This window comes from Pagrus pagrus, assembly GCF_965226575.1.
Source record: "Pagrus pagrus genome assembly, chromosome: 2".
In the NCBI taxonomy this organism is placed as follows: domain Eukaryota; kingdom Metazoa; phylum Chordata; class Actinopteri; order Spariformes; family Sparidae; genus Pagrus; species Pagrus pagrus.
Window position 1 is genome coordinate 12,228,267 of NC_140186.1, and position 22,425 is coordinate 12,250,691.

Consider the following 22,425-nt stretch of genomic DNA (forward strand, 5'->3'; position numbering starts at 1 on the left):
TACTCCATACATTGTTCATCTTTAAGCCTTCGTAAAGTCTTGATAAGCCTCCTGTAAAGAGTTAACTTGACATAAGACAGGAGAGAACAGACAGTCAATCTTAGTGCACAGCATGGAAGTATAACACACAATGGGTGTTATTCCTCTCACCCACCCTCCCCCTTTATCCCTGCTCCCCCTCTCAAAACCACTGCGGGAGGGGTGTTCAAAGCCGTCGCTCTGGTCCATATTCAAATGAGCGCTGCGTCTCCCCCCTGTGCTCCCGTTGCGATCAGCACTTTGATCACCTCCAATGGTAACTTCCACCAAAACATTTAAAATTAAAATCAAATCTGCCTTAACAACCTGAGCATTAGAATTTAACAGGTGTTCGGGAGGAAGTTGTTACAGAATTTGCGATTATGTGCTCGAATACACACACCTTTAGTCAAACACGCACCCACGCAGACACATGCGTACACACATACGCACAACCTGTCAGTGAAATTACAGAGTGGGAAACAGAAAGCCCTCCTGACTGAGTGCTATACCTTGGGATACCTGATCTGTTCACTTTGATGTCAGTAGGTAAGAAAAGTTAAAGAAACAAATCAGCCAGACAGCAGCTACATGTGTTCGGTAAACAAAAGTTAATATCAATTCTCAGCATAGGTGATATACACGCTACTTTTGTAATTACATTTCAGCGCTGGAAATGTGTGATCAGGTTTTTCATTCTGATCCGGGTGCGGAAAACACGGGGTAGAGTGCATGTTCAGTGTGATCAAATAAACACACTCGTACATAGTGTTCATACGTGCATGTGCGCACACATGCATGCCCACACACTACACACACACAGCACTAACTGCATCTTCTCTAAATGTAGTATTAATTACTGGGGGAACACTGCAGTACTGTATTTAATTACCGACTAAATGATCCATTTATATTTCACCGCTGGTTAAATTAACAGGGTTAAGTGAGACGGGGCGATTGTAACTCACTTAACATTTGAGCCGATATCTTTTAACTTCCACAGTCTGGGGGCAGCACTGTCAGAAAACATCGACCAATCAAATTAAACAATTACAGTCAGCAGAGGCAGAGAAATTACTCAACTGCTGCAAAAATAGTACCTTCCGCTGCAATCTGCAACAGGATGTATTTAGTTTAAACTGAAGCAAAAGTCAAACTGCAGAACAGACTGAGAGACTTATTATAATAACAAGTGTAGTGCACTACAATGTTGATGGAATGAGGCTTTGTGGCCGAAGGGTGCAAGTTATAGATACACGTTACTATTCTCGACCAGGTCTTTGACACTGTGTGGTCCAAGAATCACCCATCACCACATCATTAGGAGTTGTTAAAGGCCACTTATAAAGTGGCTGCAGCCTTAACTTTATACTACAGCCTCTATTGCCTTGGGGTGACAATTCAAAGGTAGTGAGCTAAAAGCCAAACCCCTGCTGACTGACAGATGTAAAGTAAAACTCCAACATCATCTACAAGAACGTTTCTGGACTCCAATTAAATCGCCTCTCTTCACCTCTTATATATCTTTGCTATCTGACTGGAGTGTGTTAAAAGGACTTCCAGTTACCTGGGTGGGAGGATGGAAAGAAGATAAACTAAGTAAGTCAGAGAGTGCATGCGTGCCCAAGACAGAGCGCCAGTGAAGATCAGATAGCTGACATGAAAGACACTGGTGCAAAGGGAGACGGATAGATCAAGGGTGAAGTAGAGCGATATTAAGAGAGTGATTCTCAGTTAAAGACCACCACCGCAGGCCATGATGGGGCTTGTCAGTTATTACTGTGCCTACTAATCAACCTACACATTGCTGTATAGACACTAGGCAGGTGATCGATTGAGAGATGTATCATAATATAATGAGTTTATTATTATATAAGTAAAAGCATACATTATTCAGGGAATCATAAGCATACCTATTTCGCTGTCCATACCCACACAAACGCATATCAAAGTTCAACAAGCACACATCATAGAAAACTACTTCTTTCTTCTTAGAACTGCAATGCACTTGATAAACTTTAAAAAGAGAGGGCCTCTGTTGGGAAGGTGGTTAAGAATGAGAATGGTTATTTTTACCTTTAAGTTGGTTTGTCTGTTTGGTGAGGGGTAAAGGCCCGTATGCTGACCCTGTTGCTGCTGCAGTCGTATTTGTTCCTGCTGCTGCTGCTGTTGCTGTTGTAGCTGGGCCTGGAGTTGAAGGATGTGTTGGTCTTTCTGGGCCAGTAAGTTGTTGAGCTCCTGGTGACTCTGGCGGAGGTTGGCCTCACTAGACGTGACAGCCTGGTAGCACTGACTCAACTCCTTGTACAGCTGTCAGCAAACACAAAAATGTTGGAAAAGTAGTGGGGGCAGGAGGGGAGATGAAGAGGGAATGGGTTAAGACAACCTCGAGAGGGGATGTCAAATGGAAGAATATGAGAGTGAGTGACATGAAGACTAACATGTTTTAAAATGGGGATGTTTTCTTACTGTCATAGTAAAGGGAAAGACATATGCTATGATCATATAAGTAAGGATGAGAAAAAAGAAAATGATAAAAACAATTTGAATGTTTATGTCTTATGACTAATAATTTAAATGTAGTGCTACTCTCTGTGTAGTGCTCTGTATGACAGTGGTACAGTCATAGGAGAGAGGGATGGTAGGCTGAGAAGAACCCATTCACAGTAACAGGATACAGTGAGAAAAGTCCTTCTTTTCTGGCACTAGTCAAATAATTGTAGGTTACAGCTAGCTTGGAAATAAATCACCCCAGCGGGTGAGGCCTGAGTGGAGTGCAACAAAGTGGTAATAATAATGAGTTTGAGGTTTGGCGCGCATGTGTGTGTGTGTGTGTGAGTGTGTGTGTGAGTGGTACCCTCTGATAGGAAGTGGTGTCAGCAGTATGTGCTTCTTCTTGGTTCCTCAGGACTTTCTGTGTGTCTAGGTTGAGTCCTTCCAGCTGCTTGATCAGATGGCTCTGCTCTGCTGCGTGTTCTGTACTCTGTCTGTACAGGGTCTGCACTTCTGCACAGTCACGCCTACACACACAGGCAACATATTATATTAATTCATATATGCGCTGTGACTGTTCATGTTAAAATATTGTATGTAGATGTACAATAGAAGTATTTTGCATTATCTCACCTCATCTCTCAATTAAAATTAAATCAGAATGTTGAATTATCGCTGTTCTTGTATTTAATAATGATTCAATTAAATGTGTGTACAATTTAATATAGGAGTAATTCACTGATACAAATAAACACTTATACTACTAAGTGTATTGCATCTTCCTTTAGTATATCAGCATCAAAATGTATTTCTGGCATTTGTGCTGTGTCCCATGGAATTACCACAAAGTGCTCCTCTAACTTATAAGGACATCTTTAATCACCTAGCTAAAACCTTAAGAATGGTCTCGGGCCCCAGTGTGACTGACACGTCAGAGTGCCTCTGGCATTAAAACAGAAAAGTAGTTAAAAAAGGTTGAGATTACCACTAAGACTCCTACGGTTCTCACAGTTTTTTATCATATCGACTAAAGCTTAGCCAAAGCCTGCCCCGTTTCCCTTTTCTCCCTCTTTTAAAGCACATCCACTATGCAGGGCTTATCAAGTGGCTTTAGGTGAGCTGGAGTGGAAGAAACCTGTGTCACCCACAAGCCTCACTGCATAGAGAGCAATATACTGCTGCACACACTGACGCACGTGAGGGGATATGTACGCATGAATACTTCCTTTAAATTATGAAATGATCCCAAAATTCTACTTATGAAGTTATGGGTGCAGGCACTGAGGTGTCTGGGCAATGCTTTCATTGGTCGGGCTCACCGAAGTTGACTGAGTTGGGTTTCTTTTGCTGCCATCTCCCTCTCTTTGGAAGAAAGCTGGGCAGCCAGACTGCTACTATGGCCCTGCAAGCTCGACAACTCTTGCCAGGTGTTGTGTAGCTCCTCCTCCAACTTCTGGTGTAGAAGAGTAACAACACATTTATGCATGTTCAGAAAAAAAAAAGGAACAATCTGAAAGTTGAAAGGCTTTTTACAATATAGTCTGCCTGAAAACACTGAAAAATAATAAGAGCACTGATGATGACGTAAGAGGCACTTTAATATAAAATAAAGAAAGGTGTTTGTGCTGCGTTTACATGGCCTAGTCCTCGATTCACTGCAGATGAGTGAGGCTACACTTTTGCACTGGGATCAGAAATGTTTAATCTCACAAGTGTTAATGTTGGACACCAAACGACCTCTAGCTGTTACTTTTTTTTCTCAGTTGTCCATCTCATCTCCATCTGAGACAACAGATACTCTTCACTTTAATTCCACACAGCTGTCTACACGAGCTGCGTAACAGCTAACACAACGTAAAGCATCCTTTTAGACTCCAAATCTACTTTCTTTGACATACAATTACGTTGATAGTACATTGGGCTGTAAGTACTGTCAAAACACTTCTGAGTGCTGGCAGCACTGTGGCTGAACAGATCCAGCGCAGAGACTGACATGGGGCTGTGGCTGCTGCTATTGTGCTGCTTTCACCTTGCAGAAGGTGCAGACAAGGTGTCAGTGACAGCTTTTATTTAATAAGAAGAAACCTGTAGAGAAAGGCAGATTGCATGGCATCAAACACACAAAGGTCTCCAAATGTTGACAATTCAAATGTAAGTGTGTCTCACTGGGCAGGAATTAACTATATGTGAAATTAATTAGTCATTGGCAATTACAAGAAAGGACATGAAAAGGTGCTATAACACGTTGATTAATAAAACAGTTTGTTCAGTTAACAGCAGTTAAGTTTGTTTGGTGTCTGAAGATGGGGGAGGGGCTTAAATTGAGTTAAATTGGGATTCATTATGTCAGGTAGCCTGGGGAGGAGGGTCCGTATTTAACCCTTTGACTTACTGGCCAAGGAAACTAGCAGATGAAAAAATAAACAACAATGAAAAATAAAAAAAAATTCTGGTCAAAATGCATATTAGGTATGAATTTAGTTTTTAATTATTTAGAAATGCTTCAGCAAAACAACCTGAAAAATATCACAGAGGCATAGAGAATTTTAAAAACCTGCCTATGTAGAAATGAATGGGATAATGCTATGATATTGGCATTTATTAAAAATGCTGCAGTGAAAGAACAAGACACTAATTACAGATCAAGACACAGTTGAAAAAATCTTTCCTGTTTTGAACAACCTTCATGGCCATTCGAGTGAAGATTTCAGAGTTTACGAGGTGAACCTGAAAGCACCATAAAGTCCCTGTTCAGACTTTGACAGACAGAAGAGAAGATAGAGGTTGCGCGCCTGGGCGTTAACCTACTACCACTTAGGCAGATAGCCTTCAGAGATTTACTGTTTGTTTTTTGGAACCCTGCTTGTGAAATATAAGAGTTGGCCTACAACGTTTCTCGCTCGCAAGCAGGTACTTTCTTAAGTATTTAAATGAACGTAATAAGTAGGATCACTAACTTTGTATTAGCTCTATCAGGTGTTTCCTTTATTTTGTCCTACGCCTGTTGAGTTAAAGAAAAATAGAATACGTTATCTGCGCATGCACCAGATTAAATGATAAATTCCTGAACAAATCTTTGCCATGTCAAACAAATTGCCATGATGTATCCACTGCACACCTGACATATTCTCCATCTCCATCTTTCAAATCAATGTATGATACAAAAAAATGAGGAACAGGTGGAATGGCTGTGATGGATGTGCATAGGCTAGTTGCTGGGCTTCATCCAGTCCAAGTATAATTACTCTGCAGCCCTGACTTATTCAAGACTTTCTGTCTGACTCCATTTGACTAGCGTAGCGATATGTTTCATAACGATTAGACTATAAGGAAGAACGTGAGGTTCCTCTGCTGCTCCCATGCCCTTAGACTCTAGTATTGGCAGGCAGCTGATTTCTGTGAGGGGATGGCGAGAGGCGGCAGGTTGAAATGTGATTGAGAACTCTTCAAGGACTTTGATTGTGATTTGATCAGTTGAATGTTTAAACAGCAACAGTGCTGTCACTGTCTAATCACTGTATTTCTCATGTCCACAGAGATGGGAGGTATTGATTCATAATGATGATGGACAGATTCTGACAATTACCTTCTTGTATCTGGAGATAATGAATGACAGAATACTCACAACAAACTTTTGAACCCACACATGCAAATGACTTCACAAAAGTTCCTTTCAAGTGGGGTCAGCTAATTCATTTTTTACCCCAACCAAGGAAGATCAGTCTCCTCCATGTTGAATCATAATTTCTTTGAATAAAGTCCCTGCATATTTAAATTGTGTGCTTTGCTGCAGAGATCTTTTTATATTCACATGCTGTGGAGGAAAGGGTATGAGGGATCAGAGAGTTCAAGGTGTGCAGAAGAAAGGGAAACCTAGAGGACGGGGCCCTTCCCGTACAACTTTGTGTGTGTGTGCATGTGTCTGAATGGACTTGTCCCCGTGTTCACACCTTGACTCTGGCCTGGGCGGCATCCCTCTGGTCTCGTTGGCTGCTGGCCTGCCTCTCTTTCTCCTCCAGGTCAGCTCGCAGGGCGGCACAGCGGGAAGTTAATCCCTCTTTCTCCTCCTCTAGAGCCCGCACCACCTGCCGCTCCTCCTCCTCTTTCCTCCTACACTCCGTCTTCATTTCCTGGATGAGAGAGGTGTGTGTGTGTAAGGAGGAGAGTGGGGGGTCGTGAGGGCCAAATAAACAATGGCGACGGAAGGAGAGGAATAGAAAAAGTAGGGATTCAAACTGAGAAAATGAAAAAAAAAGAAAGCTGGAGAAATACAAAAAGAGAAGCAACCCATGGGGTTGAGGCTGAGATGAATATGTAAACAGTGGACCGGCTTTGCTGCGGGAGCCCCCTGCATGGGCCGCTGATTGGCCAAGGTCACCTGTGCTGAATGACTGGGCCCATGCAGCCAGATGTTGGCTGGTGTGAGCCGAGCCGTGCCGCAAGAGCTGGGCTCATGCAGGTACAGGGGCCAGTCTGTCGGCTTTAATGACAGGCTCCTAATGAGAATGGTGCTTGCTGCAAGACCCATTAGACTCAACCTAGGTCTCCTTTGATGCTGTCCCCCACAATTTCTCGCCATGAGACCTCACCAAGACTGTGTAAGGACCATTCCTTTATCAATTAATCATAGCTGGGTCCCATCTAAGGATAATTAGGGAGAAGCCACACCATCACATGCACACTTTTCACTTTCCCCCACTGAAGCAGTCATTAAGTATTTATCTGCAAGTTAACAACCTGCTTTCCTTTCTCTCCATCTCTTTCTCTCACTCACTCTCTCTCTCTCACACACACACACAGACTTTTCAGCTGTTAAGTATTCTGTTATCAGTAGCAAGAAAGAAAGCTAAAAGCAAGAAAGGGCGAGACAGAACGAGGGTGAAAAGCTTGAGGAGAAGGCACAAAGACACAGAGATTGTGTTCAAGAGCGCTGAACAATCCTCTTCTTCTTCTACATGATTCAAACGCCCGTGGCTACAGCCACAGGGGACCTGTCGTGTTCAGTGCCACACAGAAAAAAACAGACTTTTCGACTCTGAGGCCTGGACTGCCACAGAAAATTTGTTCCACCAACCTTAAGTTCCTGACTCTTATTGACCAGTTGTTCATGAAGAGCCGTTAGCTCCTTCTTCAATAAGGCACTGTCGTCGTCCACTGTTGTCCTCCTCTGGAGCAAGTTGTTGATCTCCTGCTGCTGCCCTGTAACCCTCTGTGGCAGGCAGCGAGGACAGGAGAAAAGACAGAAAGTGACACAGAAAGAAAGGGAGAAAAAGAGATACAATGGTCACATTATGCATTTAAGTTTTGGAAAACGCAAAGCGGAAATAGGGTCTTTATTGTGTCCTCTCCAGGGTATTTGTACATCTGTAAACATTGAATAAAGTTCCAAATAAAATGAATATAATTAAAAATCTGTTATTTTTACCCTTTAGGGAGTTGCAACAAAAGACAGGCATGTAACGTTTTGTTTTCATAACTGATTATTTCACTGTTTATTGTTTAATTTTCTCAATTCATTATAAGATGTGTGAGACACCAACAATGAAAAATGCCCACACTTATAAATGTCTTGTTTATGACATTTATAATATAAACATTAATTTACCTTAAAGTAATATTAAGACAAAGGAAAGCAGTAAATTCTCACATTGAAGAACCAGGCACCATTACTTAAAGCCACTGAACGATTATCAAAACAGTTGCCAATTAATTTTCTGTCAACTGACATATCGGTTAATCCACTAACTGTTAAAGCGCTGAACAGAAGGCAACCACAGACACTCATTACTCGTTTAAAATCTAAAGTGAGTCACAAAATATCATGGAGCTCCGTGAGGATCAATTTACAGCAGAAATGGTGCAATGATTTTAATGACCACCCAATTTTGATGCTGGTATATGTTCCCTTCATGTTTTTTGGCAGCCTTTGTGGCCTTAGTAGGAGGAGGCTGGCCTCTTAACACGGCATCAGCTGGGGTTTGGCATTGGCTGGTAATCCACAGCCTTCTGTGGCTACACCCTCCTCTCAAATAACACTGTGCTCTGGGATGCAATTAATTGCCATGTTGAGGGAAAAATCACTCAGATATATCCAGATAGTGGATTTAGCGTTCCTCGCTACTCCTAGCTCGCCGTGCTAAGAACAGAGGGGCTTTAATAGAGATTTATAGTGGAGAGCAGAAAATAAATTCAAACGTTGATAATGAGGTAGGCAAGAACAATTTGAACCCCAGTAGTGCTCAATTGATAGAAGAGAAAAAAAGGGGGGTTCCGCAAAGTTAAGAGGTCTAGGACAGAAAGATTAGCATTTGAAAATTCCCAGTGCAGTTCAAAAATGAAAGCTAATTATGTTACAAAAATGGAAGGAGTAGCAAGGGAAAGGGAAAATACAGTGAAAGAGGTGGAATTAAAAAAAAAAAAACAAGAATGGGGAGGAAAAAACACTATCAAAGTTGGAGAGTGGAGATATTAAAAGGAACGTAAGATCCTGTGTGGACTCAGTGGACCATCACATCCCTATAAAAAAAAAGGAAAAAGGAAAACCAATTAATCACTATTTGGGATGTGGATGAGATGATGACTGTCAGAGGGCCAGATGACACAGCAAAGAGCTCAGCACTCTTAATGAGATTCTCAAATAGCCTGTAAGTTTCATTACAGACAGTTTAAAGAGGAAAAGACACTTTATAAACGCACAGAAAAGAGAAGCATGAACATTGGAGAATTAATTAACATTGTGGAGGCTTTTCTGTGCAAGGCAATTTGAAATTCATCTCATCAGCTGATTAAACATAAATAGGTTTACACTTTTACACATACCTTGAAACTAATTTGGATTATGATTAATGCATAATTATATCATTAATCACTCAATAAAATAGGCAGCTTAAATCTGGTAACCCTGTGACTTACCTATTTGTAGTGTGAGTGCACTGTGGCCTTTAGCTGGAGAGTGTTAAACCTAAATGTCTGACAGACCGGGGGGGGACTTTTATGTAACTATGCAGAGTTATCCGCCTGCCAGCAGTTAGCTTAAGCTACAAATAACAGTTATATTATTGCAGATCAATGAAATTTTCAGTTCACCAAAGCCCAGAAAAGAAAATCAAAATTCAGGGAAAATCTAGGTCAGACATCAATGTAAAAATAGGTATATAGTATTTCATTTTTCCTTTTAAAGGGGCATTTACAGCTAAATAAAATAATTTTTTCTCATGCATAATATGCTACAGCAGGCATTTCTTACAGAGACGAAATAAAAAGGCCACAATTTTTCCTTTCAGGCCCTGTATATTATTGCTATAGTGGCTTAAAACCTGTTGGATTCTTATCTTAGAATTATGTTCTATAGTGCATTTATTCTCTCATATAATATAGCAGCCTGTTTTCTTAGCTTTTGTAGGACTGTCGCTGCTGTCCTCTCCAGAGTGCCGTACAAATAAAGTAGAAGAGAATTGCTTCTAAGTTGGTCAGTCATTATTTTTATGCAAATTCTGATATATTACAACTTTTTACTATATCTAATTAATCAAGGCCCATCTTTACATCTGTGACAGCACTTTCAACTTACAGAATCACTCTGTACTTCATTTGCATTTGTGTGAAACCTGAGTAAAAAGTGCACGATGTTGGCAGACTGCGCTGCCCTCAAACTGAAGGCCCAGATATTACTTTAAAATAAAGTTTGACGCAGCCACATATCCTGTGCTCCAATGCTTTAAGGCTATAACGTCTGTATCGACTGGATCAGAGTTGAGATGGCTGAGGAGGGTATAATGTAAAAAAACACTGGCAAGCTGATGACTCCATTACAGCCAGTCTCATTAGGAATGAACACGATTCTGGATGAGGGACGCTAATGAAGGAGACTGACAGATGCTTCAGTGAAGAGATGATGATTTGGAGTAAATTACATTAGTGATGTCATTATCATCAGCCATCATACCATCAAGAAATATTATTCGAGGGGTTGTGTAAAAGAAGGCAGGTAAGAGAGAGAAAAGAGCTAGAGGCGTTAAGTTAGAAAACACAGGTCTACACTCTGTTGGTTATTCATTTTAGTAGTATATGGATGTATTCTGTTAAGTTTCAAAAGGGTAATGCAAGATTTAAAAAAAAAGAATAAATAAAACTGATTCAGCAAGGATATAAATGAAATACTTGTAATCAAAATGTCATGTAAGCAAGCTTTAGTCTGGAGATATAGTGTAGAGAATGTGTTTGGGAGAAATTAATGAGAAATGCTGTCTGTTTGGACCTTTAGCCATGGTGTTGAGGAAGGCATTAACATTCAGTTTCTCCATTGGAGCTGTTTATTGGCCAAACAGCAGAAGAAGTCTATAAAGGAATGTCAAACGCAGTGTTCCTTTTTGTAAAGAAGCAGCTTTAGTTTACGAATATAATCTGATTATAGGTTTCTACTTGGTTTTCTAAAATAGCCTTTTGCCTTTATAAAGACAATGATTCAGACCTGGTTGAATGAAGCGTAGAATTCAAAGTTTATTATAGGATGTGATTAGTGCAAACGGTACATTTTTGCAAAGTTTTCGATGAGACAGTGATAAGTGAAAGTGATTTTGATGATAGTATTTTAGGCATAGTATTTTATTTTTTTAAGTTTTGGTTATTTTCCTCACAGATGCATTTATCTCACACGATTTATTTAAAGATTGTCTGAAAATTGGAAATCGATTATTTCTATTTTTACATTTTCTGGCTATGATAAATAGTGTAATTTTGGCATTTTTTAAAAAGAAAAAATGCCCTTAAACCTCCTCGCAGGTGGTGGTGTTCTGGGGGTTGACCAAACTGTACTGTACCTGTTCCAGCTCCTGTATCGTATAGTCTTTGGACTGGAGGATCTCCAAAACTTTTCTGTCCTTTATCTCAGCTTTGTGCTTCTCTCTGTAACAATAGAAAAGAAAACAAATAGGCACATGTCCATACTCGTCTCAGTCTGAAAAGCATATCCTCATAGATCAACAGATATCATAAGGGCCCACTTTGCCGTCAATTAATGTTTATTTACTGTAGCTGGTTTACAACTTTGACACACAGTGGATGTATAGTAGTTATAGTAGTTATTCTCTTTATATAACTTGTTGAAAACTACACTTTTAGAAAGGAATTATCAATGTGATTAAAAAGTAGTTATGAAAGAAGAGCTGCTGTACTCTGCTGCTGCTTCACTAAACTTTTCTCTCTAGCCTTCTAGCACCTCTTTTATCATAATGAACTTTTAGGGAGTCAAAAACAAGGCATCAATTGGGGACCTGTTTGTTTCAACTGCTTTAGGCCACCAGGGGCCACCCATTCCCTCCACTCATCACTTGCTCCTTCTACACCTCCCATCTCCGAGGCCTTTTCTCTCTCTCTTTGCCTCTTCTGATCAGCCCTCTCCCCTGATAGACACTAAAATGAGTATCTGGTGTCCCAGGAGGAGCTGGAACGTAGACTGGCCCCAGCTACATCTCCTTGTATATTGGGCTGTGTTCACCATGTCCTGAGCAACCAACCAATCACTCTACAAGATCCACACAGGAAGGGGAGGGGAGGGGTGAATGGCAGTTCCCAGTGGGCACCAGCGCTTGACTGGAGTCGACACAATTACCATGTCAATATCCTCCTGCGCATCAGGTGATACAATACACATACACTCTCTGGGTGCATGTTCTCCCACCGGTCTCAGCGGACCAACATACTTTGATGGGTTTCCTACGGGGCTATAAAGGAACTGAAGAGGGTGTGGAGAAGGAATGAGAGGCACTGGTACCGAGGAACTCTCTGCATGCTTCTGCACTGTTTTTACCCCTATTAAGGGTCTACTTACAACTGACAGACCTCAAAAAGTATCTGATATGCACCCATGACAGGGAACATATTATTTCAAGATATCCTCAAATGAAAAAGTTAAAACTTAAGTATTGATCACAGCTTTATGTTTATTTCAGTGGCAGTTGGAACAGCAGTTCAAACTACACAGATACCAGTATCAAGGATATTTTAAAGTCACTTCTTTTCCCTAATCATGGAGGTATATATCTAATTTATCCAACTGTGAAGAGACCTGAACCTCTGTTCTTCTCTGGAAGTTCCCATGCCACTGTGTTTGGTGCAGCTTAGCCACCCTGCAAAAGAGGTCATATTCAATCTCACAATTTATCCGATAAAGACAAGTATTTGGCAGGAGTGTTTCAACTGTCCAGAATGGGTGCGGCAGAGGAAGAGTGTTTTCATTAAAAAGGTTTCCATGGTTGAACTGCTAGACCGGGGATAAGAAGGCTTAAATCAGCATCTGCACCAGATTCCGTCGTAACCCCAGTAGAATGGCCAAGGTGCCTTAAACACCCCTTGAACGACTTTCACACATATTTCTCTTCACTTGTGAGATAAAGGAATTTTCAGCTACTGAGCCTCGCAGGTAGCAATTTGAAAGATGAATCTACTCACCGCTCAACCACCAAACTGACAGCCTGGGTCAAGTCTGGATTTGCCACTTGCAGGCGTTTCCATAGGGACCACACAAACTCCTTGTCTGCCTGTGAAAATAAAGGATTCAGCGAGTCAACAGCTGTTAGTCTTAATTGAGATAAATAGCTTTTGATAAATTTGTCTCAAAATGCAGCGAGGGCCTGCGAGGAAAGCCACAGCACATCTCAGCTTTTCCGAGTGAAAAACAAAAAATTAAATAAGATGCTCAATGACATTAGCATACGACAGAAGGGGTAGTCGATCAATAATTTAAATATCTTGTACAAAATAGTTTTTGATCTGGCCTGCCCTCTCTAATCATGAGCCTCTCTTAGCAGGAATCCTCATCGCTGAGATGTGACCTTCGACTCAAGGGGAGCAAGCATTGACACTTGTCATTATGCACTATTTATGACTGGGGAGAGCTGGGATCCAAATCAAAACACAGCAGTCGAGCTTGCATTTTCTTTATTAATCAATTGCGCTCCGGATATGTTTTTCACCACAGCTCCAAAGTAACTAGCCCCAAAGAAACTCGAAACTGATGACAGAGACAGTCATCTTCAAGTGGAAAAACCCAGCCAGCCCCTGACACATTTCCAATTCAAATTGTCTCGCTGGTTTTTCAAACATTTTTAAGCTACATTACATTTAATGAGGGACATCTAAAAACTACATTTTCTGACATTAAAAGACAGAATTATACCAAATCGACTTAATATAAAATTATCTGATAAATTATGTTCACATCATCATAAGATAAAAGTCATCCCTCCCACTGGAATCTACTGGTCTCCAATTAGTACATGAATTTTAACCCCCTTTTCAAAAGTGTCTAATCAATTATTTACTAAAATGGCAGAAGCAGACCTTGATAAGACCATGAGCTGAACATATAAAGTGGAAGGACTGTAGATCTCTGTCTCTGTATGCATCTCTGTGTCAGAGTATGTGTGTGTGTATACAGAGTGGGAGCAGGGCGAAGGGGGATAGAGATCTCACCAAATCAGCTCTGCAATGCAACTAGCGATAAATTAAGCAGCGTGGTTGACTTGAGATAGGTGGTCTCCCTCTGACTGGCCTTTGGCTGCCATTAGCCGTTCCAGAGACAAGTGTTCAGTCAGGACCCTCATCAAGAGTACTCCTCTGCCGTATGTGTACTTAAACATGCATTGAATGTGTGTTTGATGAGCGCTGAATTATTCATCTTGAATCTAGCCACTGAAACACCATGGGCTAAACATACCAAAGACAGCCACTGGAATCCAGCCACATATTAATAAAATTAGCAGGGTCTACTAGGAACATTTGCTGGCCGACAGATGAGACTCTTTGTAGTTAATGGCTGTCCTGAAGTACATCTTGCCAGAGACTTAAGACATCAATGGTATTCAAATGGCACTATTTAAATGGTACACTGCACAACTAAAGGTCCCTATTAGATAGACAGAATCACTGATGTTCTACTCGAGACAAGACCACCAAGGATGGCCTCCATGTCAGTTCAATGAAGGGCAGAAGAGAGTGTCAGTTTGATGTGAACAAAGTATCACCGGTAAACTAAAAGGTGGTACAATACAACTGAAAGAAACATTTTAGCATGGGTGTTTCAGTCTAAAGATGTTATTTTTTTCTTGCCACTGTTGTCAAGGGAATGTTGGGTCTCTGTACATTAATCAAATAATTGTATCTAGACCTGAAAGTAACATGAGATAACTTTTATTGTAAAGTGATGCTATATTAATACAAATGAACCTGACTTATTTGTTTGTCAAAACAACAGCCTGCTCAGTGCTCTTAATAAAAAGCCCTTTAATAATCATGAACTGTTCTGGGGAGTTTTCTAGGCTCTGGGAATACTTTCAGCACACTTTAGAGCGATCTACAAAAATTGTAATGAATTTTAGGTGACTAAGTGTTGAACAATGGGAGCGCCCTGGTCGGTGAATGGTTACACTGCATGCCAAATGGCCACGCAGTCGCAAGTGTCACCAGTTCCATTTCAGCTGTTGCATGTCATACCCCTCTCTCGCCCCTCGTCTGTCTGCCTTTTCACCTGTCACAATCCGATAAAGGCAATAAATGCCCCAAAAATAATCTTTTTTTTTCTTCTCTCTTTTAAAGAGAAACTTTTAAACTTTTACTTTTAAAGATACACAGCATTTTTTTCATGGATTGTTAGGTGAGCAAACCCCCTAATTATACACATTTAATGAGAACATATAATGATCTTTTTCACATAGTGTCCAACAAATTGCTTTATGAGTCTTACCAAGTTTTAAAGTCAAATAAAGAACTGAGGGATACAAATATTTGTTTCACTTTTTACTGCCGGTAAATTATGAAATGATTGTATCACACTTCTTTTTCTGAGGAAAACCTATAAAGTTCCCTTTAAAAGTCAAACTAAAACTCTATACACATCACAAATAAGGCAACAGGCACACATGCAGTTAACAGCCAAACAGCACCACCACATCAAATGTTCCTGCCACATGCGTCAGGAGGTGGTATCAATAGTCTAATAAAAACTCCAATGTAACACATCATCTGCTGAATCCCAGAGCTGTCTGCCTACCTGTACAGCAAGGTACTGTGGATATGCAAAGTGAGAGATGCTGGGTTAAGTTCACTCATGTTATTAGGCACCACCTGGTGGTGAGTATGCAAGGACAACCTCCCTCAATCACTGGCTCACAAAGTGAAGATGAGAGGTTCTCAAGTCTGCTCACGAGCAATTTCTGGACTATGTTTGCATTTATTTGAATAAAAAGAAAAATGGGGGGTTACTTTATTCAAATGTACTCTGAAAGAAGACGGACATAGAAGACATTTGCTGCACAATGTTTACTGTCTTTGCTGAACATTCAGTAAAGTGTAGTATGGTCTTTATTTAGACCTTTGCAGCTGAATAGTAGTGACAACCACACAATTACAATATGCTTTATGCAACTTAGTAATATCAACTCACCTTTAAATAATTATGAACATTCTGAAAATAAATATGCTTCTCAGTTTCAACTGGAAGGCATGCACTTCAAAACTGTAATCATGAGTTTATCCCTTTTGAGTACAACTATAAGGAATTGAAACAGAAACAGCTGACTGATGTACTTTCCAGCATGCATTGTTATCACCCTAGAAATCATTTTATTATTAATAATGTTACACAATGAGCATGTGTATTAGATGAGTCATCTGATCAAAAATAAATACAATGGCAGTGAACATGAGAAATACTTTGGACTACCCACTTAATAAATGATGTAATTACTGCCTGATCGAAATGAAAAGAGTGGGGGGAAAAAAAGAAGAAAGTTTTGCACACATTGAAGCAGGAAGGGCTGGAGACTGCAAGATGTACCTGTAGTCAGACCAAATGAATCACCAGTTTGTGAAGCAGAGCATACACGCTCGGCACAAGACGTTATACAATCAAGAATCTTTTTCCGACACAGACAACAGCATAGTATTTCACTCACTGTTTCATCAGGCTCATGAAAAACTTCAATATTTGAAAATAATAGCTTTTTCTGTTTGTTTGTTTTTTTTGTTTTTTACTAATGGGAGACAAAAGACAAACAGTAATTGCCGTATGCTTTCATGCCCACTCAAATTCTGACATTTGATATAATAATGGTGGGACACTTAAACACCTTAGCACTTAAAACTTTTTTAACATTTGTTGGATGAACTGCTTATGATTAGGTCATGTGATTGATGTGATTATTTTCGAGCAATTTCATGATAATTGATAGTTCATAAGAAAGCAAGATATAACCATTTGTGTTTCTCATAGTTTTACCCATTCCTCAGATAGTAGATAGGCTACTACTAAACGAGTGGGTTAGTGTGTGCACATCCTTGTAATACACATTCAGTACATACCTGGCATTGCATCAACTCGTCTGATAAACTCTTTACTTGCTCCTCCAACTCCAGGATGTGAGTGTCGGACATTTTGGGGCTAAAAATGAAGCAAAATAACAACTGACATCAGTTCGGAGCCTCTCATGCGAGAAATAACACTTGAGGCAGTGGATAAAGAAGATTATACAGATGGCAGGCTATCATCTCGTCACCCTGTTCGTATTAAGCGGCGATAACACTGTTCAGTTGGAAACGAGATGGTCTTTTTAAAAGCAGTATCGACAGGGATGCATAGCGTTACCTGTCATCTGACGTTAGCTAAATAAACTAGTTTCGTGTCCTTTGCACCCTCACAGAATGAGACAATGAAGCTAACTGGACGCTGTTTAGCTCTTGAAGTGTAACCTTACACATTTAGTACCTTACCTGCTTCGATAACTTGCTAATCAGGCGGACGTCAACACTGTAGCAGAGGCTTTAACGCAGCTAACGTTAGCCACTCAACAAACATTCATATTTCCCGTTTCTTGTCTGCTGTTGACAGCCTTCCGGTGTAAAGTCAGCGCCCCGGACAACGTCACGACATGCTTCACCGGCAGAGTTTAACTAACTACTTAAATCAAGCTCTTTTGCTCTTAATACAAAACCAAAACAAACTTTCTCAATGAACCACTCCGTTGTCAATAACTACAGGAACGCTTTCCTGCTTTCAAACGAACCGCCGTTTTCCGTCTCTGTCCCTCTGCGTCATCGTCATCACGTCGTTTTACGACTGCTGCCGTTAACGTACGGCAGAACGCTCAAAAATCCAAATGCAGAGGTTTCCAAAGGGCGGGTCCCGGTGCCAAAAGAGGTCCCTGTGGTTGTTTCAAGTGGTCCTAAGCTAAATTTAGTCTTGTGCTTTTTGTTTAAACTTTTAAACTTTTCAGCCAACCTGTTTTATCCCTCCTATCTCAGAAGGGCACACAAATAGGTAAGAGTATGATGGTGGTATGATGATTAGACTTTTTCATTTTCACTAAATAACTCTGAGAGAGTCTTCTACAGGCAAAATGTTTTACTTGTAATACAGTGGACATGTCTGCTCTTTTTCTTAAGTGCAAGTGAGCCAAAAACAACTTCATATTATTTCTGCCTGCACTATTCCTCCGGCAATGTCTTTCATTCAGCAAGGAAGGGCATGGGGAATTTCACCTGAATAGAGAATGGGTGGAGATTACGCCTATGCTGTGTGACTTCAAAATTCAATAAGGAGCTCATCAAAATAAAGTTATAATAATAATATATCTCGGAGATAACAGTGCAGATCCCGCTGATTTTTTAAAGGGACTAAGATATAAGGCATACACTATCTGTATGTAATTGTGTTGAGGTCACAGGTGTATGTGTATATTTAGAAAAATAGGTGCTACAATTGTGGCGATGCTAAAATTGTACCATGTTGCGTGTACAATACAATCTTGCATACAAGCTCAACCCATAAAATGTGGAACTCTGGGCCAAAATGTGTGTGGACTTCAAAATTAACCTTATAGTTAACCTAATGTTTTATTGTGATTAGTTGGTTTAATTAGTGGTCTGTGTTTGTGTTTGTCTGAAATTAGCAGCCTACTTCAACAATGTTTACAAAAAATATTTGTTGAGCCTGTTTATCACAACAGAAAGCAGTTAAGTGGTGTAATTAAACACCACTTAACTGATAAATCTCCATGAACAGTATCCATCCTCGCTAGGATGCAGAGGATTTGACATCAGATCATGATTGTTGGACAGTCTGGTGGATTGCCCTGGTGGTGACTTCTTCATCAGCCCATGCCTCACGCTGGGCTTTCATCAGAAGCACATTTTAGCTGACCAAGACCAACTCTGAGCAAACCATGGGTCAAAACTGTTGGTTCTCAATTATAAATGGGCCTAATGTATATGTGAAAGAATTATTAATCATCTAATGCTTTGGATGGAGAGTATGTGCAATGATTAATTTGTTTTCTCTACCCATCTAATCACCTTTAGGCCTATCCCAGCATGCACAGGGCAGAACTATAAACAGTGGCAACCTTTCCAAAAAAGGGCCAGCCATGTTAACAAGCAATGTAGTATCTTTAATCCACTTAACCTATCAGATTAATGAAGTATCAAATTCATTTGGATCAGTTTGCTGTTGTAGTAGGGTTTTTTTCTTCTTCTTTTTTACAGAAGACATTTTGATATGTCACAGAAGGAAAAGCTCAGGTGTGAATAAAAAATGATTGACGGTTGGTTATATTCAGATAATTCAATTGTAAGGGCACACTTACTTACTCACTTATATTACTAATCAATATACTGATAATAAAAGCGTTTGTCATTCTGTTCACATGTTTGATGATAAGTGCTGTGAGGTTTTGATTTATTGTTTGTCATAAAATCTCATTTTGCCATCTTATGGGCTTTGAAGAGCATAGCGTCCTTTTAAAGAAGAAGAGAAGTATGTTCAGTTTATCATATCCAGATTTTATTCATACTGAGCCTGAAAAATAAAAGACTGAATAACAAAATGCCCAAAAAAAACTGTATGAGAGAGATCACAATGTATCAAAATACATTGACGGCAATAGAAAACGGCAACATCAGCGGTAGGGAAAAGGTGTTGTGTAGCTATTATGCTATGACACACACACACACACACACACACACACACACACACACACACACACACACTACATAGTATGAGGGTTCCCCTGTGTCTGCGAGTGCTGTTTTACAAGGCTATAAATCTCTGTTGTTATATCAAAGATCAACAGCCACGCGAATGACGGTAAAGAGAAATGACACTGAGATCTGATATTGATCTTTTGATGGCAGTTTATGTTTAAAATGTTGTTTTTCTTTTAATAGACACACTTATACCTCACCCATGCTGATATTTGCCTTGTTTTATATGTTTTTAATGATCTGTTTTAAGGTCAAAGACATTATTCACGATCCACTTTGAGCCTTGAATCCATAGCGGGGGCTTTGAGAACTGGATGAAAGCGAGAGAAAATGAACAAAGACGTGTGTTTGACATCTGTTTTGCTGGTGAGACAAGACAACTCCATATTGTGTGGTTAATGTACTTAAGTGTCCAGCCAGACTTGGAGCACAGGGTGAGAGAGGAAAATGAAGAAATATGAGGACTGGCACTCCTCTTCAGTCAGACAAATGTTGGTTCATCTGCTCACTGTGCTACACGCACACACACAGCCACACACACACAAAGAGAAGAGATGCAATTGACTTAGCATGATTAGGCTGTTCCTTGACCCACGAACACTGCCTCTCATTAAGATCCTCATTTGCGGAACAATTTTAGAGGCAGTAGACTGGTACATAATGCGCAACATCTGCCTGCCCCCTGCTCCTTGTTCAAACTGACACATGGTATCTATGAAGAAGCCGCTCTCTCTTTCTCTCTTCTCATGAGGAAAAATAACCATCATACGTCGGCAACAGGGTCCTGAATATTTGTTAAAAGACAAAACCACGCAGTGCTAACATTTTAGGTACAGTTTCTCTCATTAGAAATGTGAAACTGATCAACTAAGAGGCAGAAAATATCGCAAAATATGGTCAATAAAAAATCCAATTAACACAATTCTCTGTGAGAAAGCCTCGAACTCAAAGGGATCCTCTTCTAACTACCCCCTCTTTCATCATCAAATGTGTATAATTTGGCCCCAGACACTTCCAGTCGCTTACATGTTCTACACAGGCATGTTCCACCATGTTTTGACAGTGCCTGTTGCAGCTCTTTTCCGATGTCTGAAGCAAACTGTGTTTCCTTTTTTTTTCAAGTGTTTGTTGTCTGTCCTACTAATGACAGATTAATCCAGACCTCGGAGCATGTTATGTACATAAAAGGCCCTTTCATATCACCGATGACGTGCTTCCTCCATTTACAAAAAAAAAAAAAAAGAATCATTCTCACACACTCACTTCAACCTCTGTCATTACGTGGTTACTTCTTTCATCAAGAGCTTTAACAGGTTACAAATCAGTTTATTGTTTCATCATGAAATTCAAGCTCTTTCAAGTGAGTTTTCCTGAAAATGTTTCACTAAAATGATCAAAATCTTTTAATGATTGGGTGTAATATGTTGCAACAGTATCGCCATTTGGCCCTACTTTCACACCATTAAGAGAATATTAAAAGAAATGCAGAGTGTAAATGTCTTAATTTGCTGATATTAGGTAGCCAATTGTTGCTGTATAAGGGAGCAACACTGTCACAAAAAGAATGATATGTATTGAGCTTATCCAACATAGGCTACTTTAAATAAGCATTATTTGGATAACACATTATCAAAAGATTGAATTCAACATTCAATCATTATTTTGTCACCTAGAAGTCATGGCAATTGTGGCTTTGTGACTGAAAAGAGACCCACAGTAAGTTTCACAGTTATCCTAACTTTAAATTATGAATATCACTTATTACATTAGTTCACATGTGGAATACTTTATACAGCTGAAGTTGTTTTGCTGAGAGTATGTCCCCTGCTCAACCAAATGAAATAAGCTGTCACTAATGCCCCTTTTACACCAACATGGAACCTTTTCTGTCTATTTCGCGAAACTAATTTGGACCATTCAGAGAATCACAGGAACCGAAGTGGGCTGTATTTTTCTTTTACAGGTCATTGTGCAGTATGCAAGGCCCGCTGTTTATGACAAATCCTTCAAAACATGTTTCTGCTCAAAACTGGCTTAAACGCCAGCTTCCGAGAATCTGGAAGGGAACCGGTCAACTTGTCAGAATAAATGTCAGCAATGTTCGTTTCTACAAACCACGGATAAGTCGCAACTTCACATTTCTCCATGTTGCAATTTTACATGTCCTTAGGTTATTTTGTGACAATGCTGTGCTTATGTTCTGATTTTTTTGGTTGCCACAAACACACCTGGAAATTGTCCCGAGGTCTCCTTAAAATGATCAACTGCTTTCTCAGTTACAAATGTTTAAACACTGTCTCGATCTGCGGCTTGTGATTCGACCGCCATCCCTTCCACCTCCTGATATGACAAGTTTTGTAGAAATGTCAGTGTGGTCCTTGGCCTATGACATGTATAAATGTGAACAAAACAGCGGTTTACATAAAGGTTAACCGCCAACATTTTATCCCAGTGACTGGTTTGAACCAGTTCAAGAACATGGGCTAATTTGGTGGAGAAGCAGCTTAAAATGGCACAGCATGGCTTATCTTCTTTACAGGATGGCACAGAATATGACTGACTTGGATGTATGGCTGCAAGTGTAAACGATACAGTAGCAAATGTAAACCGACTCCTGTTTGAAGTAGTCTTTGTGGGCCTGTTGTTTCTAATTGCCCAACTGTTAAAATGTGATGGGCCACCCCTTGGAACAAGACAGCTCTTGCATTGACAGTCCCAACGAGCATGCTTGTCTCACCTCTGTTCTGCCTCAGCGGAGTCACAGGGAAGTTCAAGTGCTAGGCTGCATTTAATCTACCAGGGGGGAGAAGAAGAAGTGACACAGAATTGTGATCATGCAAATGCACCTGCATGAAAAATTCAAGAACCAAATGACAAGCG

The 22,425-nt window shown here is 40.2% G+C and overlaps 1 protein-coding gene across 4 annotated transcripts in view; it reads right to left on the bottom strand.

Annotated features, from left to right (window-relative positions):
- cntln (centlein, centrosomal protein) overlaps positions 1–17,564 on the bottom strand; it is an 87,378-nt gene extending 69,814 nt beyond the window's left edge. For 2 of the 4 annotated variants that reach the window (XR_014623435.1, XM_084364634.1), the window contains exons 1-9: positions 17,278–17,564; positions 16,870–16,948; positions 12,961–13,049; positions 11,331–11,415; positions 7,586–7,720; positions 6,462–6,641; positions 3,831–3,964; positions 2,876–3,038; positions 2,095–2,328 (exon numbers count right to left, since the gene is read on the bottom strand). Coding sequence is in view for 3 of the 4 variants with exons in the window: in XM_084364634.1 (XP_084220760.1) it covers positions 2,095–2,328; positions 2,876–3,038; positions 3,831–3,964; positions 6,462–6,641; positions 7,586–7,720; positions 11,331–11,415; positions 12,961–13,049; positions 16,870–16,941 (1,092 nt within the window). In the remaining variant the exon portion in view is untranslated. Of the gene's footprint in view, positions 1–2,094; positions 2,329–2,875; positions 3,039–3,830; positions 3,965–6,461; positions 6,642–7,585; positions 7,721–11,330; positions 11,416–12,577; positions 12,639–12,960; positions 13,052–16,869; positions 16,949–17,277 lie in introns of those variants that run through there. The other 2 variants (XM_084364636.1, XM_084364635.1) reach the window with 2 other exon arrangements.
- Positions 17,565–22,425: the final 4,861 nt, after the last annotated feature.